The sequence below is a fragment of the Papio anubis genome, chromosome 16 (assembly GCF_008728515.1).
Source record: "Papio anubis isolate 15944 chromosome 16, Panubis1.0, whole genome shotgun sequence".
Lineage (NCBI taxonomy): Eukaryota > Metazoa > Chordata > Mammalia > Primates > Cercopithecidae > Papio > Papio anubis.
This window is the reverse complement of record NC_044991.1, coordinates 9,573,672-9,597,734: the sequence shown is the minus strand read 5'-3', so window position 1 is coordinate 9,597,734 and position 24,063 is coordinate 9,573,672. Positions and strand designations below refer to the sequence as shown.

General features: G+C 42.0%; 1 protein-coding gene and 1 pseudogene across 3 annotated transcripts in view; one reads left to right on the top strand and one right to left on the bottom strand.

The window, feature by feature from the left end:
- EP300 (E1A binding protein p300) overlaps positions 1–24,063 on the top strand; it is a 91,779-nt gene that overhangs the window by 10,167 nt on the left and 57,549 nt on the right. For both annotated transcript variants that reach the window (XM_003905597.5, XM_021921594.2), the window contains exon 2: positions 15,191–15,825. In XM_003905597.5, coding sequence (XP_003905646.2) covers positions 15,191–15,825 — 635 coding nt within the window. The remainder of the gene's footprint in view (positions 1–15,190; positions 15,826–24,063) is intronic.
- On the bottom strand, positions 18,212–18,751 carry LOC108580750 (annotated as a pseudogene). The gene has a single exon (XR_001892286.2). The product of XR_001892286.2 is annotated as an acyl-CoA-binding protein pseudogene (transcript).

The following is a 24,063-nucleotide window of genomic DNA, read 5'->3' as shown; positions in this document are numbered from 1 at the left end:
TTGCAGCCTACTATATTGATTTTTATGATCCACTGTTGGCTTGTGAGCCATAATTTGAAGAATACTGGTGTAGTGGAGTTGACAAGATGGCAGTTATTCTGTATTAGGCCAACATTTTCTGTATGCTAGGCACTTATCCTCTGTACATTGTTCCTTCTTTCCTTCCTGGAGTTTATAGATAAGGGAAGAAGACTGGCATTCACTAAGTCTGGTGTGATCAGCATTGTATTTGGGAAGTACACATATAGTGGGAGGAATAGAAGGACCTAACCCAGTAGTTACAGGCCCTGGTGGCTCTCTTTGAGGAATTGTGTCTGATTTTGGGATCTCACAGATAGAGACAGGGTTAGTAAAAATGAGCCCAGGCTAGAAAGGAGACTGTGTGAGGCCAGAGTATATCCTGTTGGGAACCTATAAGTACTATCTAACTGGTAGGATAGCCAAAAACATGACTGTAGAGGTGAGCAAGGGGCCAATCATGGAGGGCTTATAATACAGGAATTTAGACCTTCTGTTTTACCCATTTAATGGATGGAGCAGAATTGTGTCTTAGGCAGTTAAGTAAAAGGAGGAATAGTTTGGAAAGAAGCAGGGAAAAATGGGAGGCAGGGAGACCAGTGAAACAGCTGTTTTAGGGTTCCAGCCACTCTTACCATAGAAGACGGAAAGAAGTGGAAAGATTTGAGGGAAGATGGATGGTCAACAGAACTTGGCGATTGATTAGAAGTTAGGTAGTAAGATGAATAAATCAAGGATAATTCCCAAGTTTAAAGTTTGAGCAACTCGATGGGTGATGATTTATTTATTTATTTATTTATTTATTGACTTTCTCCATCACCCAGGTTGGAGTGCAGTGGTGTGATCTCAGCTCACTGCAACCTCTGCCTCCCGGGTTCAAGCGATTCTCATGCCTCAGCCTCCCAAGTAGCTGGGACTACAGGCATCCGCTACCACACCTAGCTAATTTTTGTATTTTTAGTAGAGATAGGGTTTCACCATGTTGGCCAGGCTGGTCTTGAACTCCTGGCCTCAAGTGATCTGCTCGCCTTGGCCTCCCAAAAGTGCTGAGATTACAGGCCTGAGGCACTGTGCCCAGCTGGATAATTATTTAATAAATTGGGGAGCATAGGAAGCATAGTATTTGTGAAGTGGGTGTGCAGGTGTGATAGGGCTAGTGATGTTACATTTGGGGCATTTTGAAGTGTGGTTCTTCTGAGTTGAGCAGTCGTTCTTTTCATTTGCTGCACCTTTATCTCATTTTAGCCAACAAACATTGGATACCTACCAAGTCTTAGGCATTTGCAATGTAAAGACGAATTAAGGTGCCTTCTGCTGTCAAAACCTTTAGAGATACAGTGGGGTTGGTATACATGTCTAAACAATTTTCCTATAAGTTACGCTTTAAAAGGTTTTTTAAATGTTCTGTATAAAGGCAGGGGATAGGGATTGTTTTTGACAGAGTGGGTTTGGAGTGTTTGTGGAAAACTTCACGGAGAAAATGCATTTGAATAGGGTTGGTGGAAATTAAAGTAACATACCTTAGAGGTGGGGAAAGTTGGAAGAGTTTTTCAGATGGAGCTAACATGGTTCTGATGTGGTTAGAATATACGCTGTGTGGTAGGGTTTTTCATGGGAGACAGATGGGAAAGGATGTTGGGGTTCTATTATGGAAAAAGATATATGTTAAGGAATTTGCCATTTATCTTAGCATCAGGGTAAAAATTTTATGACCAGGTTGGGGAAAGACTAATTCTGGTAATGCTGTACAGAGCAGCAGTAGGTAGAACCTATGGCAGGGAGACTAGGAATATGTTATTTACCTCTTTTGTAATAAGCTTGTCATTTGCCTTGGAAATTTTTGGTAAATTGTAATCAATAAAGTGAATTGTTTATTTTGTTCAAGATCCATGTTTGGTTTACCAGTTGTCATAAATGTAGAAAATATATCAGATACCAACTTAGAAACCATTCACTCTCCCTGTTATTTACAGATATGCAAGTTTTTTTGTTGTTTTTTGTTTCATTTTGTTTTTAAAGGGTATGTTTCTCCATCCAGGATTCTCTATAGGCATTCCCTTGTAACAAATCCCAAGTTTTGCTCAAAATCAGGAACTGTTCAGTGACAGTTTAGTTAGCACACAGTTTAGGCTTACTGTAAAACATGTTCTTGAGTTGATTCTTAAGGTGGGATTTTAATGAATAATACTGTCTTCATCATGTAGTTTTTTGTTGTTGTTGTTGTTTTTGTTTTTTAAATACAGAATCTTGCTCTGTTGCCCAGGCTGGAGTGCAGTGGTGTGATCTGAAGTAGCTAGGATTACAGGCGCCTGCTACCACACCCGGCTAATTTTTGTATTTTTAGTAGACACAGGGTTTTGCCATGTTGGCCAGGCTGACCTCGAACTCCTGACATCAGACGATCTGCCCGCCTCGGCCTCCCAAAGTGCTGGGGTTACAGGCGTGAGCCACCATGCCCAGCCTCATGTAGTTATTTTCACAAGAAGTGTCACTATATTAATACATTGAAAAAGAGCAAGGTAGATTGTCAATGTGAATTTTCTAAACATGGCCCCAGGTCACATTCTGGATCAATTAAAGCACTTCATCTCTGTTTAAAATTCAAGACTTAAGGCTGGACGCAGTGGTGTACGCTTGTAATCCCAGCACTTTGGGAGGCTGAGGCGGGCAGATTACTCGAGGTCAGGAATTCGAGACCAGCCTGGCCAACATGGTGAAATCCCATCTCTACTAAAAATACAAAAATTAGCCGGATGTGGTGGCAGGCGCCTGTAGTTCCAGCTACTGGGGAGGCTGAGGCAAGGGAATCTCTTGAACCTGGGAGGCAGAGGTTGCAATGAGCTGAGATTGCGCCTGGACCACAAGAGCAAAACTCCGTCTCAAAAAAAATAATAATTATTACTCAAAATTGAAATGTGTTGGGTTTTTTTGTTTTTTGAGATGGAGTCTCACTCTGTCACCCAGGCTGGAGTGTAGTGGTGAGGTCTCAGCTCACTGCAGCTTCCGCCTCCTGGGTTCAAGTGATTCTCCCACCTCAGCCTCCCGAGTAGCTGGGACTACAGGCGCATGCCACCACAACCGGCTAATTTTTGTACTTTTAGTAGAGACAGGGTTTCGCTATGTTGGCCAGGATGGTCTTGAACTCCTGGCCTCATGATCCGCCCGCTTCGGCCTCCCAAAGTGTTGGGATTACAGGTGTGAGCCACCATCCCCGGCGTTGTTGGGGTTTAAGAATAAACTTCAAGTTAATCTCTTTCCAAAGTATGGGTACACCTTTTGATGTCATGATAGAAGGACCATGTTAAGAGTACATATTTTGAAATTTGCTTGCACTTTTGCTCTTTCACTATTGGATTTCAAAATTCAATAGCTGCCAGCATTTGTAGCTATGTAATCCTGTATAATTATCATCTTTTATCCAAATTTGTATAAAACTTAACAAGTTATCCTAATTTTTTGGAAGTATTAGAAATCTTGTCTATCATGGATATTTTATTTTATTGCATGGATATTTTATTTTAATTAATTAAATATTAATGTTAATTAATAGCTATTTATTTTAATTAATAAATGGATATTTTAATTATAAAATTAAATTTTATTTTGGATATTTTATTTTAATATGGATGGATATTTTATTTTAATCCAGCATGGATATTTTATTATAATTAATGTTCCTTCAAATTACGTAGTTTGAAATGTTTGTGCATCTTTATTTCCTTGCTAGGTGGGTTGTTTATATGATAATTCTTCATCTACGGAGGGTTAAAGTACCTTTTTTAAATGAAGTACTGAATTGAGGTTAGGAAAGTTGTTTGAACCTGATAAATTTGTAAGATTTACAAAATTTTCTCATTTCAAAAGCTTCAGTTTTAAAATTTCACGCTTTTTAAGCATCCGGTGTAAGAGTAGGAGTGTCCGAAAGCAATAAGAATAAGAAGTCTTTGTAAGATTGGTAGTTTCAGTGTTTAGCCAAACCATTATCACAATTAGAATGACTAATGTAAGTTTGATTTTCAACTCCATTCTTTTTTTGTTTTGTTTTTTAAAAAATTCCAAATCTCTAACCTAGACTAGGTACGGTGAGTGTTCTGATCTCTGACCACCTCATTACTCACTTTGTTCTCCCCACTTTATTTCTTTTTTTTTTTTTTTTTTTTTTTTTTGAGACGGAGTCTCGCTCTGTCACCCAGGCTGGAGTGCAGTGGCCGGATCTCAGCTCACTGCAAGCTCCGCCTCCCGGGTTTACGCCATTCTCCGGCCTCAGCCTCCCGAGTAGCTGGGACTACAGGCGCCCGCCACCTCGCCCGGCTAGTTTTTTGTATTTCTTAATAGAGACGGGGTTTCACCGTGTTAGCCAGGATGGTCTCGATCTCCTGACCTCGTGATCCGCCCGTCTCGGCCTCCCAAAGTGCTGGGATTACAGGCTTGAGCCACCGCGCCCGGCTCCCCACTTTATTTCAACTGCTGAACTGGCTGAGCTTTTACTCCTCCCCACCTTAGGTTGTTCCACCCTTCATCTGTCAAGCTCCTACTCATCCCGTGGACTCAACCTCTGGGTTAGATGAAAGAAAAGTTTGAAATGTCCACTCTTTAAAAACATTAAGTGTTTTTTGTTGTTTGTTTGAGACCGGGTCTCGCTCTGTCTTCCACGCTGTAGTGCTGTGGTGCAATCTTGACTCACGGCAACCTCGACCTCCTGGGCTAAATGATCCTCCCACCTCAGCCTGTAGCTGCACCACTATGCCTGGCTAATTTATAAATTTTTCTTGTAGAGACAGGGTCTTGCTATCTTACCCAGGCTCGTCTCAAACTCCTGGGCTCAAGCGACCTGCCTTGGCCTCTCAAAGTGCTGGAATTACAGGTGTGAGCCGCCTACCGAGTCTGGCCTAAAAGCATTTTTTTATTTTTATTTTTTGAGATGGAGTCTTGCACTGTCGCCCAGGCTGGAGTGCAGTAGCGCGATCTTGGCTTACTGCAGTCTCCGCCTCCAAGGTTCAGGTGATTCTGGAGCCTTAGCCTCCTGCGTAGCTGGATGGCGTGTGCCATCACCCTGGCTCATTTTTGTATTTTTAGTAGAAATGGGGTTTCACCATGTTGGCCAGGCTGGTCTCAAACTCCTGACCTCCGCCATCCTCAGCCTTCCAAAGTGCTGAGATTACAGGCGTGAGCCACCGTGCCCGGGCCTAAAAGCATTTTAATGCCACGGAGAAAGCCAGCTAAAGGGAGGAGGAGCAGTAGATGAATTCTGTGGGATTTGAGAAAATTGACTAGATTTGAAATAATTAATAAAAGTATTTTACTTACTGAACACAGTTTAAGAGAACTGAGTTGATTTTACTTCATTTTACCGAAATTACAAAGGTAAGTGTGTTTACTCAACAAATAATTTGTGAGCCTTTTAAGTAAAAAAAAAAAAAAGTAACTGAGAGAGATACTAATATAGTAGAATTAGATTTTGAGCCAAAATTATTTTAATTTTCAGTTGCATTTTGTGTCATAGTTAAGTAACTAGAAAATTATCTGATTTATGTTCACAGTGCAGTGTTTGGGATTATATTTTTAATGGTCCTAATTTTAAAGGTTATGCTTCATTTATATATACTACTTCATTTAATTTTTCACATATCATTGAATTGTTTTGATCCTTTTGTTTTTGGAAAGGCTAAATGAACAGGTTTTTTTTTTATTTACTTGGAGTTTCGCTCTTGTTGCACAAACTGGAGTGCAATGGCGCAGTCTCAGCTTACTTCAACCTCTGCCTCCTGGGTTCAAGCGATTCTCCTGCCTCAGCCTCCCAAGTAGCTGGGATTACAGGAATGTGCCACTACACCCAGCTAATTTTGTATTTTTTTCTTAGAGACAGGGTTTCTCCATGTTAGGCAGGCTGGTCTTGGACTCCCGGCCTCAGGTGATTGCTCGCCTCGGCCTCCCAAAGTGCTGAGATTACAGGCGTGAGCCACCACGCCTGGCCGCCGAGTTTATTTTATAAGGGATTATTATATGGTTAAATCTATTGTAAGGAGCAGACCACAAGAAATAATAGGAGACAGCAAGGGTGATCTACAGAATCAGTATGTAATAATGAAAGGATGTTTTGACTCAACACTAGTTTCCCACGTGTTTAATCCAAATTCAGTTGTTTAAGTTGTCACATTTCTAATACGTGGTCCATTGGGTAAACCATGTATTAGGCTAAACTTTTCTTTTTCTTTTTTTTTTTTTTTTTTGAGACAGGGTCTTATTCTGTCGCCCAAACTGGAGTGCAGTGGCGTGATCATGGCTCACTGCAACCTCAACCTCCTGAGCTCAAGCAATCCTCCCATCTCAGCCTCCTGAGTAGCTGGGACTACAGGTGTGCACCACCATGCCTGGCTAATTTTTGTATTTTTTTGTTGATACTAGAGTCTTTCTGCATTCCAGGCTGGCTTTGAACTCCTGCATTCAAGCAACCCTCCAGCCTTGGCCTTCCAAAGTGCTAGGATTATAGGCGTGAGCCATGGTGTCCAACCTATGCTAAACTTTTCAAATCAGATTTAAATGTGTCTTGTCCTGTTTTACTTCACCATGATTGGACTAAATGTACACTCAGATGAAGAAACTTAAAAAAAAAAATACTGCTCCTTGTGAGGCAGAAGAAACATTTTACTGAAAGTCAATTTTGTATTGGAGCATCATTAAAGGCATAAAGGAACTTGTGAACAGACTGCTTGGTAGAAGCAGCCTGGTAATGTTGATTGGTTGATACTTTAGTAAGCAGGAAATGTCTTACTGGAGATAGTTCATTCATTTCAACAGTTATTTGTGATACTGTTTTTTAATATTTGCCGTAGGATAGTTAAAAGGTGATGGACAAACTTCAGACTTATGAATTTTTAATTAAATATAAAGGGGGCAAAACTAGATAAATACCTAAGAGCTCACCTTACTATCTAGAAAAAATACTTGCTGGCCCAGCGCCATGGCACACATATGTAACCCCAGCACTTTGGGAGGCCAAGGTGGGAGGCTTGCTTGAGCCCAGGAGATTCAGACCAGTCTGGGTAACATGGTGAGACCGCCATCTCAACAAAGTTAAAAAAAAAAAATTAGGTGTTGTGATGCGTGCCTTTGGTGGCAGCTGTTGAGGAGGATTGCTTGAGCCAGGAGGTGAGGCTGTAGTGAGCTGTGATCCCGGCACTCCACTCCAGGCTGGGCGACACAGCAAGACCCTGTCTCAAAAAAAAAAAAAAAAAAGGAAAAACATGAGACAGCAATCAAATACAATAGATTTGGCTTCAGTACAGATTAAATTAAAACCCTCGCTGTAGGCCCTAGAATAACAAAGACTTCTATATTACTAAAGCTGATTACTATTTGATGAACTCTGTACACGTAGCTAGTATGGACTTCTGAGGTTGTTGAAATTAATGAGAATAATACATGTGAGGTGCCAAGAAAAATGCCTGACACGTTGAAAGTGCTGGATAAATGTATGCTGTCATCATTGTAAGCTGGGCTGTCTCCTGATAATGTAATGAGTCCATTGAATAACAATAGGTAACATGTTTATAGTGCTTAGTGTGTGCCAGGTGTTCTAAACACTTTACATTTATTCACTCATTTAATCACAAATAACATACATTTATTTACTCATTTAATCACAAATAGCATGAAGTAGACACTTTCCTGTTTTGCGGAGATGGAAACAAGGTTATTCCCTGTATTTTTTATTTTTTATTTTTTATTTTTTATTTTTTGGCAGAGGGAGGAGGATGGGGATGGACGGAGTTGGTTTTTTTGGAGCTTCTGAGACCCAAGCTTTAGGCCGTGCTTTTTTTGTTGCCCCAGAGATGGAGTCTCGCTCTGTCGCCCAGGCTGGAGTGCAAATGGTGCGATCTCAACTAACTGGAACCTCTGCCTGCCAGGCTCAAGTGATTCTCCTGCCTCAGCCTCCTGAGTAGCTGGGATTACAGGCACCCGCCACCACACCCAGCTAATTTTTGTGTTTTCAGTAGAGATGGGGTTTCACCATGTTGGCCAGGCTGGTCTCAAACTCTTGACCTCAAGTGATCCGCCCGCCTCGGCCTCCCAAAGTGCTGGGATTAGAGGTGTGACCCACAGCGCCCATCCCGTCCTTTTTTTTTTTTTTTAAGTTATTGAGACAGGGCTTCACTTGGTCACTCAGGCTGGAGTGCAGTGGCAGGATCATAGCACACTGCATCCTCTACCTCCTGGGCTCAAGCAGGCACTTTGAGTAGCTGGGACCTGTAGGTGCATGCCAGCATATCCGACTAATTTTTTTTTGTTTTTTGAGACAAAGTCTCACTCTGTTGCCCAAACTGGAGTGCAGTGGTGCCACTGCAACCTCCACCTCCTGTGTTCAAGCGATTCTTCTGCCTCAGTCTCCCAAGTAGCTGGGACTACAGACACACACCACCATTCCCGGCTGATTTTTTTATTTTTAGTAGAGATGGGGTTTCACTGTGTTGGCCAGGCTGGTCTTGAGCAATCCGCCCGCCTCGGCCTCCCAAAGTGCTGGGATTACAAGACGTGAGCCACCGCATACGGCCTGCATCCAGCTAATTTACAAAAATTTTTTTTGTAGAGAGGTGGTCTTTCGCCCCTTGGCCTTCCAATGTGCTAGGATTACAAGCATGAGCCACTCTGCTGGCTTTCTTTTCCTTTTTATTTTTTCACACCTCCAGTGGTCCTTGGGATCTGTGTATACTTTAGAATCAACTTGTCCAGTTTCTTGACAGACTTTAGAAGTCTGTTTGATAATTGCATTGAATCTGTAGGTCAGTACTGGGGAATGTCTTTAATACTGAGGATTTCTGTCTAAGTGTTTGAGATATTCTTTTTAGGCAGCCTTTACTTTTGAGTTTACACCTGTTTTATACATTGTCAGTTTTTTCCTATGTTATAAATCTTTTTTTTTTTTTTTTTTTAAATTTGAGATAGAGTCTCACTGTGTCACCCAGGCCGGAGTACAATGGTACAGTCTCTGCTCACTGAAAACGCTGCCTCCTGGGTTCAAGCGATTCTCGTGCCTCAGCCTTCTCAGTAGCTGGGACTACAGGCGTGCACCACCATGCCTGGCTAATTTTGGTATTTTTAGTGGAGACAGGATTTCACCATGTTGGCCAGGCTGGTCTCAAACTCCTGACCTCCAGCAGTCCACCCGTCTCAGCCTCGCAAAGTGCTAGGATTACAGGCGTGAACCACCGTGCCGGGCTATACATTATTTTAAAAATTACTTGTAACCATTTGTTGCTGGCATACAGAAATTCACTTTGTTTTTTTTTTTTGAGACAGAGTCTCGCTCTGTCGCCCAGGCTGGAGTGCAGTGGCGCGATCTGCAAGCTCCGCCTCCCGGGTTCACGCCATTCTCCTGCCTCAGCCTCCCGAGTAGCTGGGACTACAGGCGCCCACAACCGCGCCCGGCTAATTTTTTGTATTTTTAGTTGAGACGGGGTTTCACCGTGGTCTTGATCTCCTGACCTTGTGATCCGCCCGCCTCGGCCTCCCAAAGTGCTTGGGATTACAGGCGTGAGCCACCGCGCCCGGCCCAGAAATTCACTTTGATATGTTTATATTTATGGTATAATCAGTCACCTTGCTAACCTCTCAGAATTTCCAGTTGTGTGTATTTCTTTAAAATTGACAATGGTTGTGTATATTCATGGGGTATAGTTGATGTTATATGTATTTGCTTTGAATTTTTTATGTCAACAGTTATATTATCTGCAGACAATAAGTTTTGTTTCTTCCTTTTTCTTTCTTTTCTTTTTTTTTTTTTTTTTTTTATCGAGACAGAGTTTTGCTCTTGTCACCCATGCTGGAGTGCAGTAGCACTATCTCAGCTCACCGCATCCTCCACCTCCCGAGTTCAAGCGATTCTCCTGCCTCAGCGTCCTGAGTAACTGAGGTTACAGGCATGCGCCACCACTTACCGCAAATTTTGTATTTTTGGTAGAGACAGGGTTTCTCCTCAGGCTGGTCTCGAACTCCTGACCTCAGGTAAACACCTGCCTTGGCCTTCCAAAGCGCTTGGTTTACAGGCAAGAACCACCATGCCCGGCCTTTCTTCTTTTTTTTCCTTTATAGAATTTGTAACCTTTTTTTTTATGTGTGTGTGTGTGAGACGGAGTCTCGCTCTGACACCCAGCCTGGAGTGCAGTGGCACCATCTCTGCTCATTGCAACCTCTGCTTCCCGGGTTCAAGCGATTCTCCTGCTTCAGCCTCCCAAGTAGCTGGGATTACAGGCGCCCGCCACCACACCCAGCTAATTTTTTGTTTTGTTTTGTTTTGTTTTGTTTTGTTTTTAGTAGAGACGGGATTTCACTATATTGGCCAGGCTGGTCTCGAACTCCTGACCTCAAGTGATCTGCCCACCTTGGCGTCCCAAAGTGCTGGGATTGCAGGCGTGAGCCACTGTGCCTGGCCAAGATGAATCTTATATTTTCTTTATCCTTTGTTACTATGGTGAATGACAGTTTATAGATGTTCTGGTGTCCCCTAGATTCTTGGGATTATCCCAACTTGATGATGGTTTTTGAGACTTTGGTTTGCTCTCTTTAAAGAGTCTTGTTTCTGTGTCCATGAAGAAGGTTGGCCTGTGTTTTTTTATATTGGCCATGTGTAATTTCTATAATATTATTTCTGGTTTTTTTTAGAAGTATTTGTGTTAGCTTGAAATTGTCTTTTTCTTGAACGTTTGGTGTAGGGCATGCCTGTAAACAGTTCGGATATGGTGCTTTCTTTATGGAAAAATTAACCAAGGATTTATTTTCTTTAGTAGTAGTAGGATTACAGTGGTCTGGCTTCCCATGTGGTTTTCTTTTAAACTTTTATAAATGGGAAATTTCAATGTAATAGAATGTATTATAAAGAAATCCCATGTGCCTGTTACCCAGCTTCAAGTTTACTAATATACCACCCTTCCACCCTTTTTTTGCTGTAGTATTTTAAAGCAAATCCTAACCATGTCATTTCACCAGAAATATTTCAGTGTGTATCTTTTATGCCATTGTTGTAGTCAATAAAGTTAATGATTTCTTAATATCACCCATTACTCAGTCTGTACTTAAATATCCCTTACTCTCATTTCAAAATGTTTTTATAGTTGGCTTGTTTGAATGAGGATTCCACCTCCCAGCTTACGCTATGAATTTGTTGGAGAAACTGGGACATTCCATATCCTATATTACTTCTTTTTTTGCTAAGGTTTGAGTATTTTCTCTGGAATGTATTTGTTTTGTATATTTTCATTTTTTTGTATAAAGTTGATAATAGTATTGCTTTGTCTTTTAATTTTCTTTTTTTCTTAACCTTCTTGAAGTTCATCTTTTGTTACTGCAAAAAACTAACTTCTAGTTTTGGTAATGCTGTTACATTCGTATTTTCTCTTTCATTTATGCTTTTATCTTTGTCTTCTTCCTATAAATACTATTTTTCTCATATAATTTGTATACTTAATTCACTATTTTTTAGCAACCTCAGGAGACTCACTGGAGAATTCATTAATTTTTAACTCTATTTTCTAACATAGGCCTTTAGGTTTTGAAATATATTTTTTATTACTCAATTTCCTTTGTGATTTCTGCTGTAACTTACCACTGCCTGCTTTTAAAATTTCTAAAGTGAAGATTTTTTTTGCCCTCTATGTTCACTATGCTAATGATAAAATATTTTCTTGGATACTCCAAGGGAAAAGTAAAAATTGCAAGTAAAGTACGATCTCAGTTTTGTAAATCACATAAATATAAGGAAATAAGGAACTATATCAGTATATTAAGCAGTCATTTTTGAATAGTGAGTTTAAGTCAGTTTTGTTACACATTTGGGTGGTGGTGGTGATTGGTTGTGGTGGTGGTGGTGGTGGTGGTGGTGGTGGTGGTGGTGGTGGTTGTTTGAGATAGGATCTCCCTCTGTCACCCAGGCTAGAGTCACCTAAGCTGCCGTGATCCTCCTCCTTCAGCCTCTGTAGTAGCTGGGACAGACACAGGCCACCAGGCCTGGCTAAGTTTTGTATTTTTTTGTACAGTTTGGTTTTTGCCATGTTGCCCAGGCTGGTCTCCTGAGCTCGAGCCATCTGTCCTCCTCAGCTTCACAAAGTACTGGGATTACAGGTGTGAGCCAGAGTACTCAGCCTTGTGACACATTTTTGATGGAGGAGCCCATATAATATTTTATTTTATTTTATTTTATTTTATTTTATTTTATTTATTTTTTTGAGACGGAGTCTCGCTCTGTTGCCCAGGCTGGAGTGCAGTGGCCGGATCTCAGCTCACTGCAAGCTCCGCCTCCCGGGTTTACGCCATTCTCCTGCCTCAGCCTCCCGAGTAGCTGGGACTACAGGCGCCCGCCACCTCGCCCGGCTAGTTTTTTGTATTTTTTAGTAGAGACGGGGTTTCACCATGTTAGCCAGGATGGTCTCGATCTCCTGACCTCATGATCCGCCCGTCTCGGCCTCCCAAAGTGCTGGGATTACAGGCTTGAGCCACCGCGCCCGGCCCATATGATATTTTAAAAGGAAAGAGTAATTCTGTAAAACTCTGGACTCTAAATCATGCCCTGAGATCTTGGGATACAATTTGGTATAGTTCGTATATGATCATGTGCTTACTATGTTACGCTGTAGGCAAGGAGTTGGTGTGTAAGTGGTAAAACATGTCCTTCCCAGAGAGCGCATGAGTGGAGTGAGGGGTGGTCACAAGGGATGGCAGGGGGAGGAGAGGAGGCAAACCCGGAGATAATTTCAGTGACATGATAAAATGCTGTAAGATATAGAAGGAGCAGGACTGGGAAGGAAAGAAAAAAAAAAAACAAGAACAGGAAGGGCACATACAGAAAGAGTCATACTTAGGAACCAAGATTGATTGGATCCAGTAGACCATTAGGAAAATATTTTGTCTTCAAGGGATGGACTGTTTTTTAAGAGGCTGATAGCTGTAGAGTTTTTGTTGTTGTTAGTAGACAGGGTCTCACAGTGTTGCCCAGACTTGATGTGAATTCCTGGGCTCAAGCTATCCTCTTGCCTCAGCCTCCTGAGTAGCTGGGACTATAGGTGTGTACCACTGTGCCCAGCTCCCAGTAATGCCTCTTTAATGTGAAAACTACTGTAGAGAATTAAAAGGGAAGAAAACTCAAATAATTTCTATAATAGGTTAATACTGTCAGTAGGTCAATATTGAGTAATTTTGTTCCCCCAGGGGACGTTTGGTGATGTCTGGAGACAGTTTTGATTGTCACAATTGGGATATGGGTGCTACTGGCATAAGTAGAAAGACCAGGAGTCTCCTGATGATACTCGAGGGCGCACGACAGTCCCCCTCCACCCACAACGAAGAATTATCACACAGCTCAAAATGTTAAGTGCCAAGGTTAAGAAACCCTGCATTAATCTATACTTAGCACCCTGTTTTGTTTGTTTGTTCTTTATTGAGACAGGGTCTTGCTCTGTCACCCACGCTGGAGTGCAGTTGTGCAGTTAGAGCTCACTACAACCTCAAATTCCTGGACTCCAGTAATGCTCCCACCTTAGCCTCCTGAATAGCTAGGACTATAGCCTAGTGCCACCCCACCCAGCTAACTTTATTATTTCTAGAGACAGGGTCTTGCTGTGTTGGCCTGGGCTGAAGAATTCCTCCTGCCTTGGTCTCCCAAAGTACTGAGATTACAGATGTGAACCTCCAGGGCTAGTCTAGCGCTGTTCTTGATAGGGGTGGTTTGGATGGTGAAGGAGCCAGAGGCATGGTTTTGTACCCTATTCTGGCTAGATTTTGGTTAAGGAAAGCTATTCTGTAGGCTACAGGTCAAAAACCCAGCCTGTTGAGGGCCTACTTTGAGACAGGTACTATATAGGAACTTGGTAAAAATGGTGGATAGCCCTCTGCTTAACTGGAGCACACACTGAATGTTCCGCAAATGACGGGTCTTTTGTATCAGTTGTCTGTCTTTATGTATTACAATATTTAAAATGTTTTTTTTCCCATCCTGAGTTTAGTTTGTGTATAGATAAGTTATTTTAACTGTTCTTCTAAGGAACTTGGGAATATTAATACAGCTTAATTGCATTTCTTTTTTCCATGATGGTGGATACAAACCTTTAGCTGGCAACCCATGTAGTAATGGGTGTTGTGTTTTTGGTTTTTTTTAACTAAAAATAAAACTTTATTTCAGTTATTACGCTAATTCTATAACATTATTTAGAATGCTAGGGTTTTTTAAAAAATTTATACTTTAAGCTTTGGGATATATGTGCAGAACATGCAGGTTTGTTACATAGGTATATACGTGCCATGGTGGTTTGCTACACCCATCAATCTGTCATCTACATTAGGTATTTGTCCTAATGCTATCCTCCCTAGCCCCCCACTCCCCGACAGGCCCTGGTGTGTGATGTTCACCTCTCTGTGTCCATGTGTTCGCTCTCCCACTTATGAGTGAGAACATGCGGTGTTTGGTTTTCTTTTCCTATATTATTTTGCTGAGAATGATGATTTCCAGCTTCATCCTTGTCCCTGCAAAGGACATTAACTCATCCTTTTTTATGGCTGCGTAGTATTCCATGGTGTATATGTGCCACATTTTTCTTTATCCAGTCTATCATTGTTGGGGGGTGTTGTACTTTCAATCCCTTTATTCCTTGGTCTTATTTTAGGTACAGTTCTTAAGTGTTTTAAGTCTGTTGAGGTAACCAAATATCCCCTCAATTTAAAAAATCTATACAATTGTTTTAGTATGACCTAAAAAACTACGATACAAATAATATATAGGGCTGCGTGTGGTGGCTCATGCCTGTAATCCCAGCACTTTGGAAGGCCGACGCGGACAGATAGCTTCAGCTCAGGAGTTCAAGACCAGCCAGGTCAACATGTCAAGCCCCACCTCTATTAAAAATACAAAATTTAGCCAGGTGTGGTGGTGCGCACCTGTGGTTGCAGCTACTTGGGAGGCTGAGATGGTAGAATCACTTGAACCTGTGGATGGAGGTTACAGTGAGCCAAAATTGCGCCACTGCACTCCAGCCTGGGCAACAGAGCAAGACCCTGTCTCAAATAAATAGAAAAACGTGGAGTGAGGTTTGGAAACGATATTTAATGCTTATTAAGAACAAAATATAGGGCAGTTTTTAAATTTTGGTTTTGTCATACTTTGACCTTTATGTTTTCCCTTTGCTTTTAGATTTTGGCTCTCTGTTTGACTTGGAGCACGACTTACCAGATGAATTAATCAACTCTACAGAACTGGGACTAACCAATGGTGGTGATATTAATCAGCTTCAGACAAGTCTTGGCATAGTACAAGATGCAGCTTCTAAACATAAACAGCTATCAGAATTGCTGCGATCTGGTAGTTCCCCTAACCTCAATATGGGAGTTGGTGGCCCAGGTCAAGTCATGGCCAGCCAGGCCCAACAAAACAGTCCTGGATTAGGTTTGATAAATAGCATGGTGAAAAGCCCAATGACACAGGCAGGCTTGACTTCTCCCAACATGGGGATGGGCACTAGTGGACCAAATCAGGGTCCCACGCAGTCAACAGGTATGATGAACAGTCCAGTAAATCAGCCTGCCATGGGAATGAACACAGGGATGAATGCTGGCATGAATCCTGGAATGTTGGCTGCAGGCAATGGACAAGGGATAATGCCTAATCAAGTCATGAACGGTTCGATTGGAGCAGGCCGAGGGCGACAGAATATGCAGTACCCAAACCCAGGCATGGGAAGTGCTGGCAACTTACTGACTGAGCCTCTTCAGCAGGGCTCTCCCCAGATGGGAGGACAAACAGGATTGAGAGGCCCCCAGCCTCTTAAGGTAAGTACAGTTATGGTTTTGTGCACAATTGGCACACATGTGAGTATTGCCATGACGGATGGAGGGTTTGCCTTACATTGTGTAGCAGTTTCCACATACTACACGACAGGAATTTACTGTGGGCTGTCATAAGTTTTAAGAAGTGCCTGTATTAAATTTAAGTAAAACATTTATTTTACAACTGGTATTCTATAACTTCATACTTCCAAATGATTGCTGGCTAATACTGGTTCTCTCTGGCACAAGTATTGGAATGTTTTTATCTCATTTCCAAGTCCAGTTTAGCCTTGTAGCCTCCTTATAAAATTACAGTTTGGAGATGGATGGCATTACACTATCTTCAGATGGAGACTCCATTTGTTCCTATTGCTTTGACTCTCCTTGGTTTTCAAGAGAGACGTTTATTCTAAGAAATGTATTAACTGGTATTTTTCTTTATTGGTTGATGGAAATTAAGGTGCATTTGTTTATATGAGACCTCAACAGTGTAGATGTTTCAGTGAACCAGAACTTGGCCAGAGACTTCTGTTAGCTTAGAGAATGCTAAGTATATTATTTAAAATACTTTAAACTCTTTAAATGTGTACCCTGTATACATAAATAAGACATAATCACACATACTTCAGTGCTTATTTCTCCATATTTTTCTTTACATATTTTATCCGTTTTTCTTAAAATGGGATCACACTATGGTTGCCAGTGCCTGGCATGATGGCTTCACTTGGAAGATTAAGTTGGAGATAGGTACAATTTTCACAAGGAGTCAGGAGCAAGTTTTCTCTGTAACAGGAATAATTTGAGCAGGTATCAGGACTTCTGTGTTCCTGAGAATATTGGGTGCAGTGGCTCATGCCTATAATCCCAGCACTTTGGGAGGCCAAGGCAGGAGGATCTCTTGCACCTAGGAGTTAGAGACCAACCAGTTAGCATTGACCCCCATCTTCTATTTAAGGGGGAAAAAAAAAAAGAGAACCTTGATGGTGACAGAGACTGCAAATGTGAATTGAAGACAGATGGAAAAACTTGTGTTGGGGGAAACTGGGATGACATGTAGGAATTCAGAAGCCTTAAATGGTTTTTTTACTACAAGAATATTGACAAGTTAGGATTCTGTTTTAGCATTCCTGCTTTGTAGGTTCTCGCTTTCTGCCCCTCACCTCCTGCCACTTATTTTTTTGTTTGTTTGTTTTTGAGACAGAGTCTTCTTGTGCTGCCCAGGCTGGAGTGCGCTGGCTTAATCATGGCTTACTGCAGCCTCAACCTGCCAGGCTCAAACAATCTTCTCTCCTCAGCCTCCCGAGTAGCTGGAACTAAAGGCGTGCACCACCACGCCTGGCTGATTTTTTTTTTTTTTTTTTTTTTTTTAAAGAGATGGGGTGGGGTCTCACTATGTTGCTCAGGCTAATCTCAAACTCCTTCTGGGCTCAAGTGATCCTCTTGTCTCAGCCTCCCAAAGTGCCAGGATTACAGGTGTGAGCAACTGCACCCAGCCTCTGACACTTTTAGATTGCCGTGTCAGTGTAGCTTACTTAGAATATTTGGAGTGAGAAAAGAAACAATAAGGTAAATTATTAAGTACCTTTTCTGGAATCTAGGAACATAGCTATGAAGAGATAAAGTCCTTGCCACCAATTCTGCTATGGAGAGGAGGGATGCCAGACTTAAAATAAACCCTCCCTGGTGGACAAAATACTTAAGGGTTAAAGTAGTGAATGAATTTACTTCATGTAACCTACTTTCTACTGTGCACATAAGATACGAATTTTAGAGTATGCCAGGTAAGTGCTATGGAGAAAAATGAAGGAAAGGCTCATTGACAACTACTTGGGGGTGTGGCACTATTACGGTTGTAATCTAAATTTCTTTCAGAAAATGGGTTTATATAAAAGTGAACAAAACAAAAATTCCTGTCCTTGTGGAGCTTGTGTTTTGATATGAAGGAGGAATTCAAATTTTAAACTTCTGTTAAATGATATTTTATTTCCTTATTTTATGTTTATTAGAGTCTTGCTGTTGCCAGTGCTGGAGTGCAGTGGTGTGATCTTGTATCACTGCAACCTCTGCCTCCTGGGTTCAGGCAGTTCTCCTGCCTCGGCTTCCAAGTAGCTGGGACCACAGGCATGTGCTACCATGCCTGGCTAATTTTTGTATTTTTAGTAGAGAAGGGGTTTCACCACGTTGCCCAGGCTCATTGTGAACTCCTGACCTCAAGTGATCTGCCCATCTCGGCCTCCCAAAGTGCTGCTGGGACTATAGGCATGAGCCACCGCGCCCGGACCTATTTCCTTATTTTAAAGTGAGCCTGCCTATATTGATATTTTGTAAAGTACTTATATCAGTGTTTGACAAATGAGGGAGATTTAAATGTTTAATATATATATTTTTTTAAAGTAACAAATACACTTTTAATTGATATAAAAACTACTCAAGGAAGGTCAGTGATCGTTTTAGCCTCTAATCTGTTAGAGCTGTATGGTGAGCAGCCTTGAGTAGCTGGGCTAACTGGTTATTTTCCGGAATTCCCACCATCCACGGTATTAGAAAAAACAAGGCATTGTCTCAGTTTAGGAGAAACACATGGCCTACTAACCAAATCCAGTCACTCATATCCCGTATTTTTTCTTTAGCTCTTCTACTTTGTTGATGTAAGCTTTTATGGCATCTTCCTTGGTAGTCCCTTTCAGCTCATTCCAGGCATCCCACTTGGCCTTGCCCGTGAAGTCCAACATCCTGGGCCGTTCTGTATTTACATCACCCACGGTTGCTTGTTTGTAGCGGCCATAGATGAACAGCATCTCATCATAGGCTGGCTTGGTCTTAAGGTGCTTAACCTCCTCTGCAGCTTTCTCAAACTCAGCCTGAGACACCCTGGCCGCCTTGCAAGAACTCCAGGGAGAGCGCGGAGGAGGCGAGGACCAGGAAACAATCGCTCCTGTTTAATAAATTTTAAAAAAAATTTTAAGTTATGTAGGTTTAGGATAAGATAACCACTTAAGGCTGGGTGCAGCAGTTCACACCTAGAATCATTCCAGACCAGCCCCAGCTGGTGAGACCTCCATCTCTACCAAAAAAAAATTATCCTGGTGTCATGGCACACCCACACCAGCAGTTGCCCTTCCACGGTACCAAGTCCTAAAATTATCTTGTAGAGTGAATTATACTCATTACGTTTCTTCTAAAACTCCTAAGACTCATGATATTTAAGAATTAGGATTTAAGGTGTGAGGAAGTTTTCAGTGAGATTTGATGACTGTAAGCCTGTTGGCAAATGACATCAGCTTTTGCACACAGTTCTTTTCATGGAGGAATCTGTGGTTCAGGATGTGCAGGCAGGTGGTGATGTTACTACTACAGCTGTCTTCCAAAAGTCTGACCCATGGTGATTTATGGGAAGAAACTTGGATCATATTGCCTTTTACCCCAATCTTTAGATTCAGCATAAACTAATCAAAGCCAAAATATTTTTAAGTTACTTTTGTTTTCGAGACAGGATCTCTTTCTGTCACCCAGGCTGGAGTGCAGTGGCACCATCACAGCTCACTTGCAGCCTTGATCTCCCAGGCTTAAGCGATCCTCCTACCTCAGCCACCTAAGTAGCTGGTATTACAGGGACTGCCATGCCCTGCCAGTTATTTTTATTTTTGTTGAGACAGGGTCTCACTATGTTGTCCTGGCTGTTCTCAGCCTCCTGGCATCAAGCAATCCACCTACCTTGGTCTTCCAAAGTGCTCAGATTACAGACAGGAGCCACTGAGCCTGGCCACATTTTTTTTCAAGAAGAAAAAATAGGCATGGCTCAGTGGCTCACGTCTGTATTCCTACCACTTTGGGAGGCTGAAGTGGGAGGATCTCTTGAAGCCAGAAGTTAGATGTGCCCGGGCAACATAATGAGACCCCATCTCTACTTTTCTTTTTTCCAAAAAAGAACAGTTGTCTGCAGGACCCATTTCTTGTAGCTGCCTAAAACTGTGTGTGGCTTCTTCACCCTCTGTCTTTTTAGTTGAGGTAGCATTTGTATGGTGGTAGGTCATTGGACATCTGGAGTATATTAGCTATGGAGAAAGAAACAAGATCAAAAAACTATAGTGTAGCAGAAATTAAGTACAAAATATTCCTTATTACATTTAGTGTGGGGAGTAAAGAAGTGGGGCTCAGGAGATAGAAGGGGCAATGATCTGGAGGTTGGTTGTTATTTTATTTTCTAACTCTTCAACAGATCTCTGTGGGAGATGGAAAAACAAAAACTAGAGAATCTTTTTTGGTCACAGTGACCAAAAGTGTCAGGAAGAAATTACTGCCAGCTGATCTCAGCGATCAGTGTAGTCTGTGTATTTGAACCCATAGTCTGCCCATAGAGGAGCTTGGAGTTTCCAGGTAATGCATCGTGATTAAGGGAACAAGCAGTGTCAGGAACTGGTTGAAATTCAGTTGGTCTAGGCAGGCAAGGCATGCAATCATGAAGGACCAAATTGGGGAAATATTTGGATAAAGACATTACATTTATTAACAAGAGACAACAAGGCAGCTTAGAAATTCCAGCATTTTGTTGATTCAGATAATAGGACTCTTGAGGGCATAATTTATTGTCTGTCTTGCGGGTTCTGTGACAGAATGACTTTCATGTTATGTCTATCATGAATTTTCATGCTAATAAGAAACAGGTGAAACAACTCCCCCATGTATAGGTATGCATATTACTGGAGCCACATTAGATAAATACTAGTACTTTAAAAAAGAAAAAAAAAAAGAAAAACATAGGCGGCAGCAGCACTTGCAGCCAGATTTGTAACTACCAAAAGTAGCCTGGACTTGATTTAAACCTGTTTCTGCATTCTGTTGCCTCTGCAGTCTTTTTGGCAAGAAGGTCCCCTCCCCTCCCCTCCCCTCCCCTACCCTCCGCTCCCCTCCCCTCCGCTCTTCCACAGAGTTTCACTCTTGTCACCCAGGCTGGAGTGCAATGGCGCAATCTTGGCTCACTGCAACCTCTGCCTCCCAGGTTTAAGTGATTCTCCTGCCTCAGTCTCCCGAGTAGCTGGGATTACAGGTGTGTGCCACCACGCCCAGATAATTTTTGTATTAGTAGAAACAGGGTTTCACCATGTTGGCCAGGCTGGTCTCAAACTCCTGACCTCAGGAGATCCACCCACCTCTGCCTCTCAAAGTGCTGGTATTACAGGCGTGAGCCCCTGCGCTTGGCCAAGAAATTATTTTCTCTGAATGCTACTCATTTCAGGCCACCTCATTCTTTTATGCTTCCATCAAACTGCCACTTGTAAAGTACTTGTAAATCATTCTTGTAAATTACTTACCTTAGTCTCTGAATTTCATCTGGAAAATGAAAATGTTCAACTTTTTTTTTTTTTTTTTTTTTTTTTTTTTTTTGAATAGCATAAAGAAGATTAAAAATTTTTTGTCGGCCGGGCGCGGTGGCTCACGCCTGTAATCCCAGCACTTTGGGAGGCCAAGATGGGCGGATCACGAGGTCAGGAGATCGAGACCATCCTGGCTAACACGGTGAAACCCCGTCTCTACTAAAAATAAAAAAATTAGCCGGGCATGGTGGCGGGCGCCTGTAGTCCCAACTACTTGGGAGGCTGAGGCAGGAGAATGGCGTGAACCCGGGAGGTGGAGCTTGCAGTGAGCCGAAATCGCGCCACTGCACTCCAGCCTGGGCGACAGAGCGAGACTCTGTCTCAAAAAAAAAAAAAAAAAAAAAATTTGTCTTTTTTAAAATACAGGCAAACTGCCGAACCAATAAAGATGTCATATTCATATAGATTTGCAGAGTATAGATACTGCATATGATTTAAAGAATAAATTTTAGGCCAGGCATGGTGGGAGATACCTGTAATCCCAGCACTTGGGCAGAAGGATTGCTTGAGGCTAGGAGTTCGGTCAACTCCTGGACAACATCTCTACAAAAATAAAAGTGAAAATTAGCTGGGCATGGTGGTGCAGCCTTGTAGTCCCACCTACATGGGAGGCTGAGATGGGAGAATTGCTTGAGCCCAGAGGTTGAGAATTACAGTGAGCTATGATTATGCGACTGCACTCCAGCCTAGGCAACAGAGGCTGAGGTGGGAGGATCTCTTGAAGCCAGAAGTTAGATGTGCCCGGGCAACATAATGAGACCCCATCTCTACTTTTCTTTTTTCCAAAAAAGAACAGTTGTCTGCAGGACCCATTTCTTGTAGCTGCCTAGAACTGCTTGTGGCTTCTTCACCCTCTGTCTTTTTAGTTGAGGTAGCTATTTGTATGGTGGTACCATACAAATAGAGTGAGACCCTGTCTTTTTATAGAAAATTTAAAAGAAAAAGATTTTATCAAGAGCTCTGTACCTGTCTAAAACAGATGCTTCACAGAGGTAGTAACATTTGAAATTATAAGGATGAGTAGAATCTGCAGGTGTTTCTTAGTTAGGTTGTACTATCTAAGGAACCAACAGAAAATGCCTCTCTGTGAACTTGGTGTTTATTTCCAGGTTAGCATTAAGGAGTCAAATAGGAAAGTAAGTGTGCTACTGTTCAGTTGTAGGGAAAAGGAAAAGCTTGAGGCAAATGCTGGAGGCTCAAGGAGCATGATACTTTCAGATTTTAAAAAATCAGTATGGGAAATTTATATAAGATACCATAGGTAGGTAGTCAGACTTCATAAAGACTTTGGTATACGTACTGTGGGATTGATTTTTTTCTTTTATAGAGGCAGGTGAAAACAGAGGACAGGCAAACCTGTTGTCCACAGTCTGTACAAGCACTGGGATAGGTTTGAGTTGAGACAGTCACAGTGGGTAGGAATACATGGGAAGGATTTTAGTGTGCATGTGTGCTTTTACAGGTAGAATTGAAGGACCCTTTGACTGGTCTTGGCAGACAGAGAGAGAAGTCTGGTATGAATCCTTTACTTGGGCAGTAGCTATAGCATCTTGAGTTATTCTGAGTGCTTGCTCAATGTTTTTTTTGTTTTGTTTTGTTTTGTTTTTTTGAGATGGAGTCTTGCTCTGCCGCTCAGGCTGGAGTGCCATGGCATGATCTCCGCTCACTGCAAGCTCCGCCTCCCGGGTTGACGCCATTCTCCTGCCTCAGCTTCCCAAGTAGCTGGGACTACAGACGCCCACCACCGCGCTTGGCTAAGTTTTTTTGTATTTTTAGTAGAGACGGGGTTTCACCATGGTCTCGATCTCCTGACCTCGTGATCCACCCGCCTCGGCCTCCCAAAGTACTGGGATTACAGACGTGAGCCCCTGTGCCCAGCTACTCAGTGTTTCTAGTAGTGATGTTGACTTATAGTTGGGATGCTCTGTGTAATTTGACAGAAGAGGCGGGTGGCTTCAAACTTTGTTTGGGATATAAAGTTGACCCCGTTTTTGAATTATTTAAAATAATTAATTTGAAAGATTAATGAAAATGCATTTTTATAATTTTCATTATCAGTAAAACATTTGACCTTTGAATAATCAATGCTGTTTTTCAATTATTATTACAGTATATTGGCTCCAGGTGAACTTAAATATAGAAAAGAAACTACTTTTTAAAGTACATAGGGAGCTGACACAGTGGCTGACGCCTGTAATCCTAGCACTTTGGAAGGCCGAGGTGGGCAGATCACTTGAGGTCAGGAGTTCGAGGCCAGCCTGGCCAACATGGTGAAACCCCATCCTGACTGAAAGTAAAAAAATTAGCTGAGCATGGTGGCGCACACCTGTAGTCCCAGCTACTCAGGCTGAGGCAGGAGAACCGCTTGAACCCAGGAGGCAGAGGTTGAAGTGAGCCAAGATTTGCCCCACTGCACTCCAGCCTGGGTGACAGAGCGAGACTTCGTCTCAAAAACAGAAAAGTACATCAGGGTTACAAAATCAAATGACTTGAAGGGCCAAGCAGGTGACTTAATAGAACAGCTAGGTTTAAAACAGTAAGGAATGGTGTGGAGTCTGGACTTTCACATGCTCTATGTAAAGGAGTCAGAATCAGAAGTTTAAAAAAAAAACTGTTATCAGTGTCCCTACACAAAAAAGACATATTCCCAAACCCTCTGTTTTCTACTTTCTATATAAACAAAATACAGGAATTATTCAAATGAGGCCGAGCGTGGTGGCTCACACCTATAATCCCAGCACTTTGGAAAGCTGAGGTAGAAGGATTGCTAGACCCCAGGAGATTGAGACCAGCCTGGGCAACATGGCAAGACCCTGTCTCTATTTTTTAATAGTCAAAAAAAAAAAAAGAAAATAAGAAAACATTC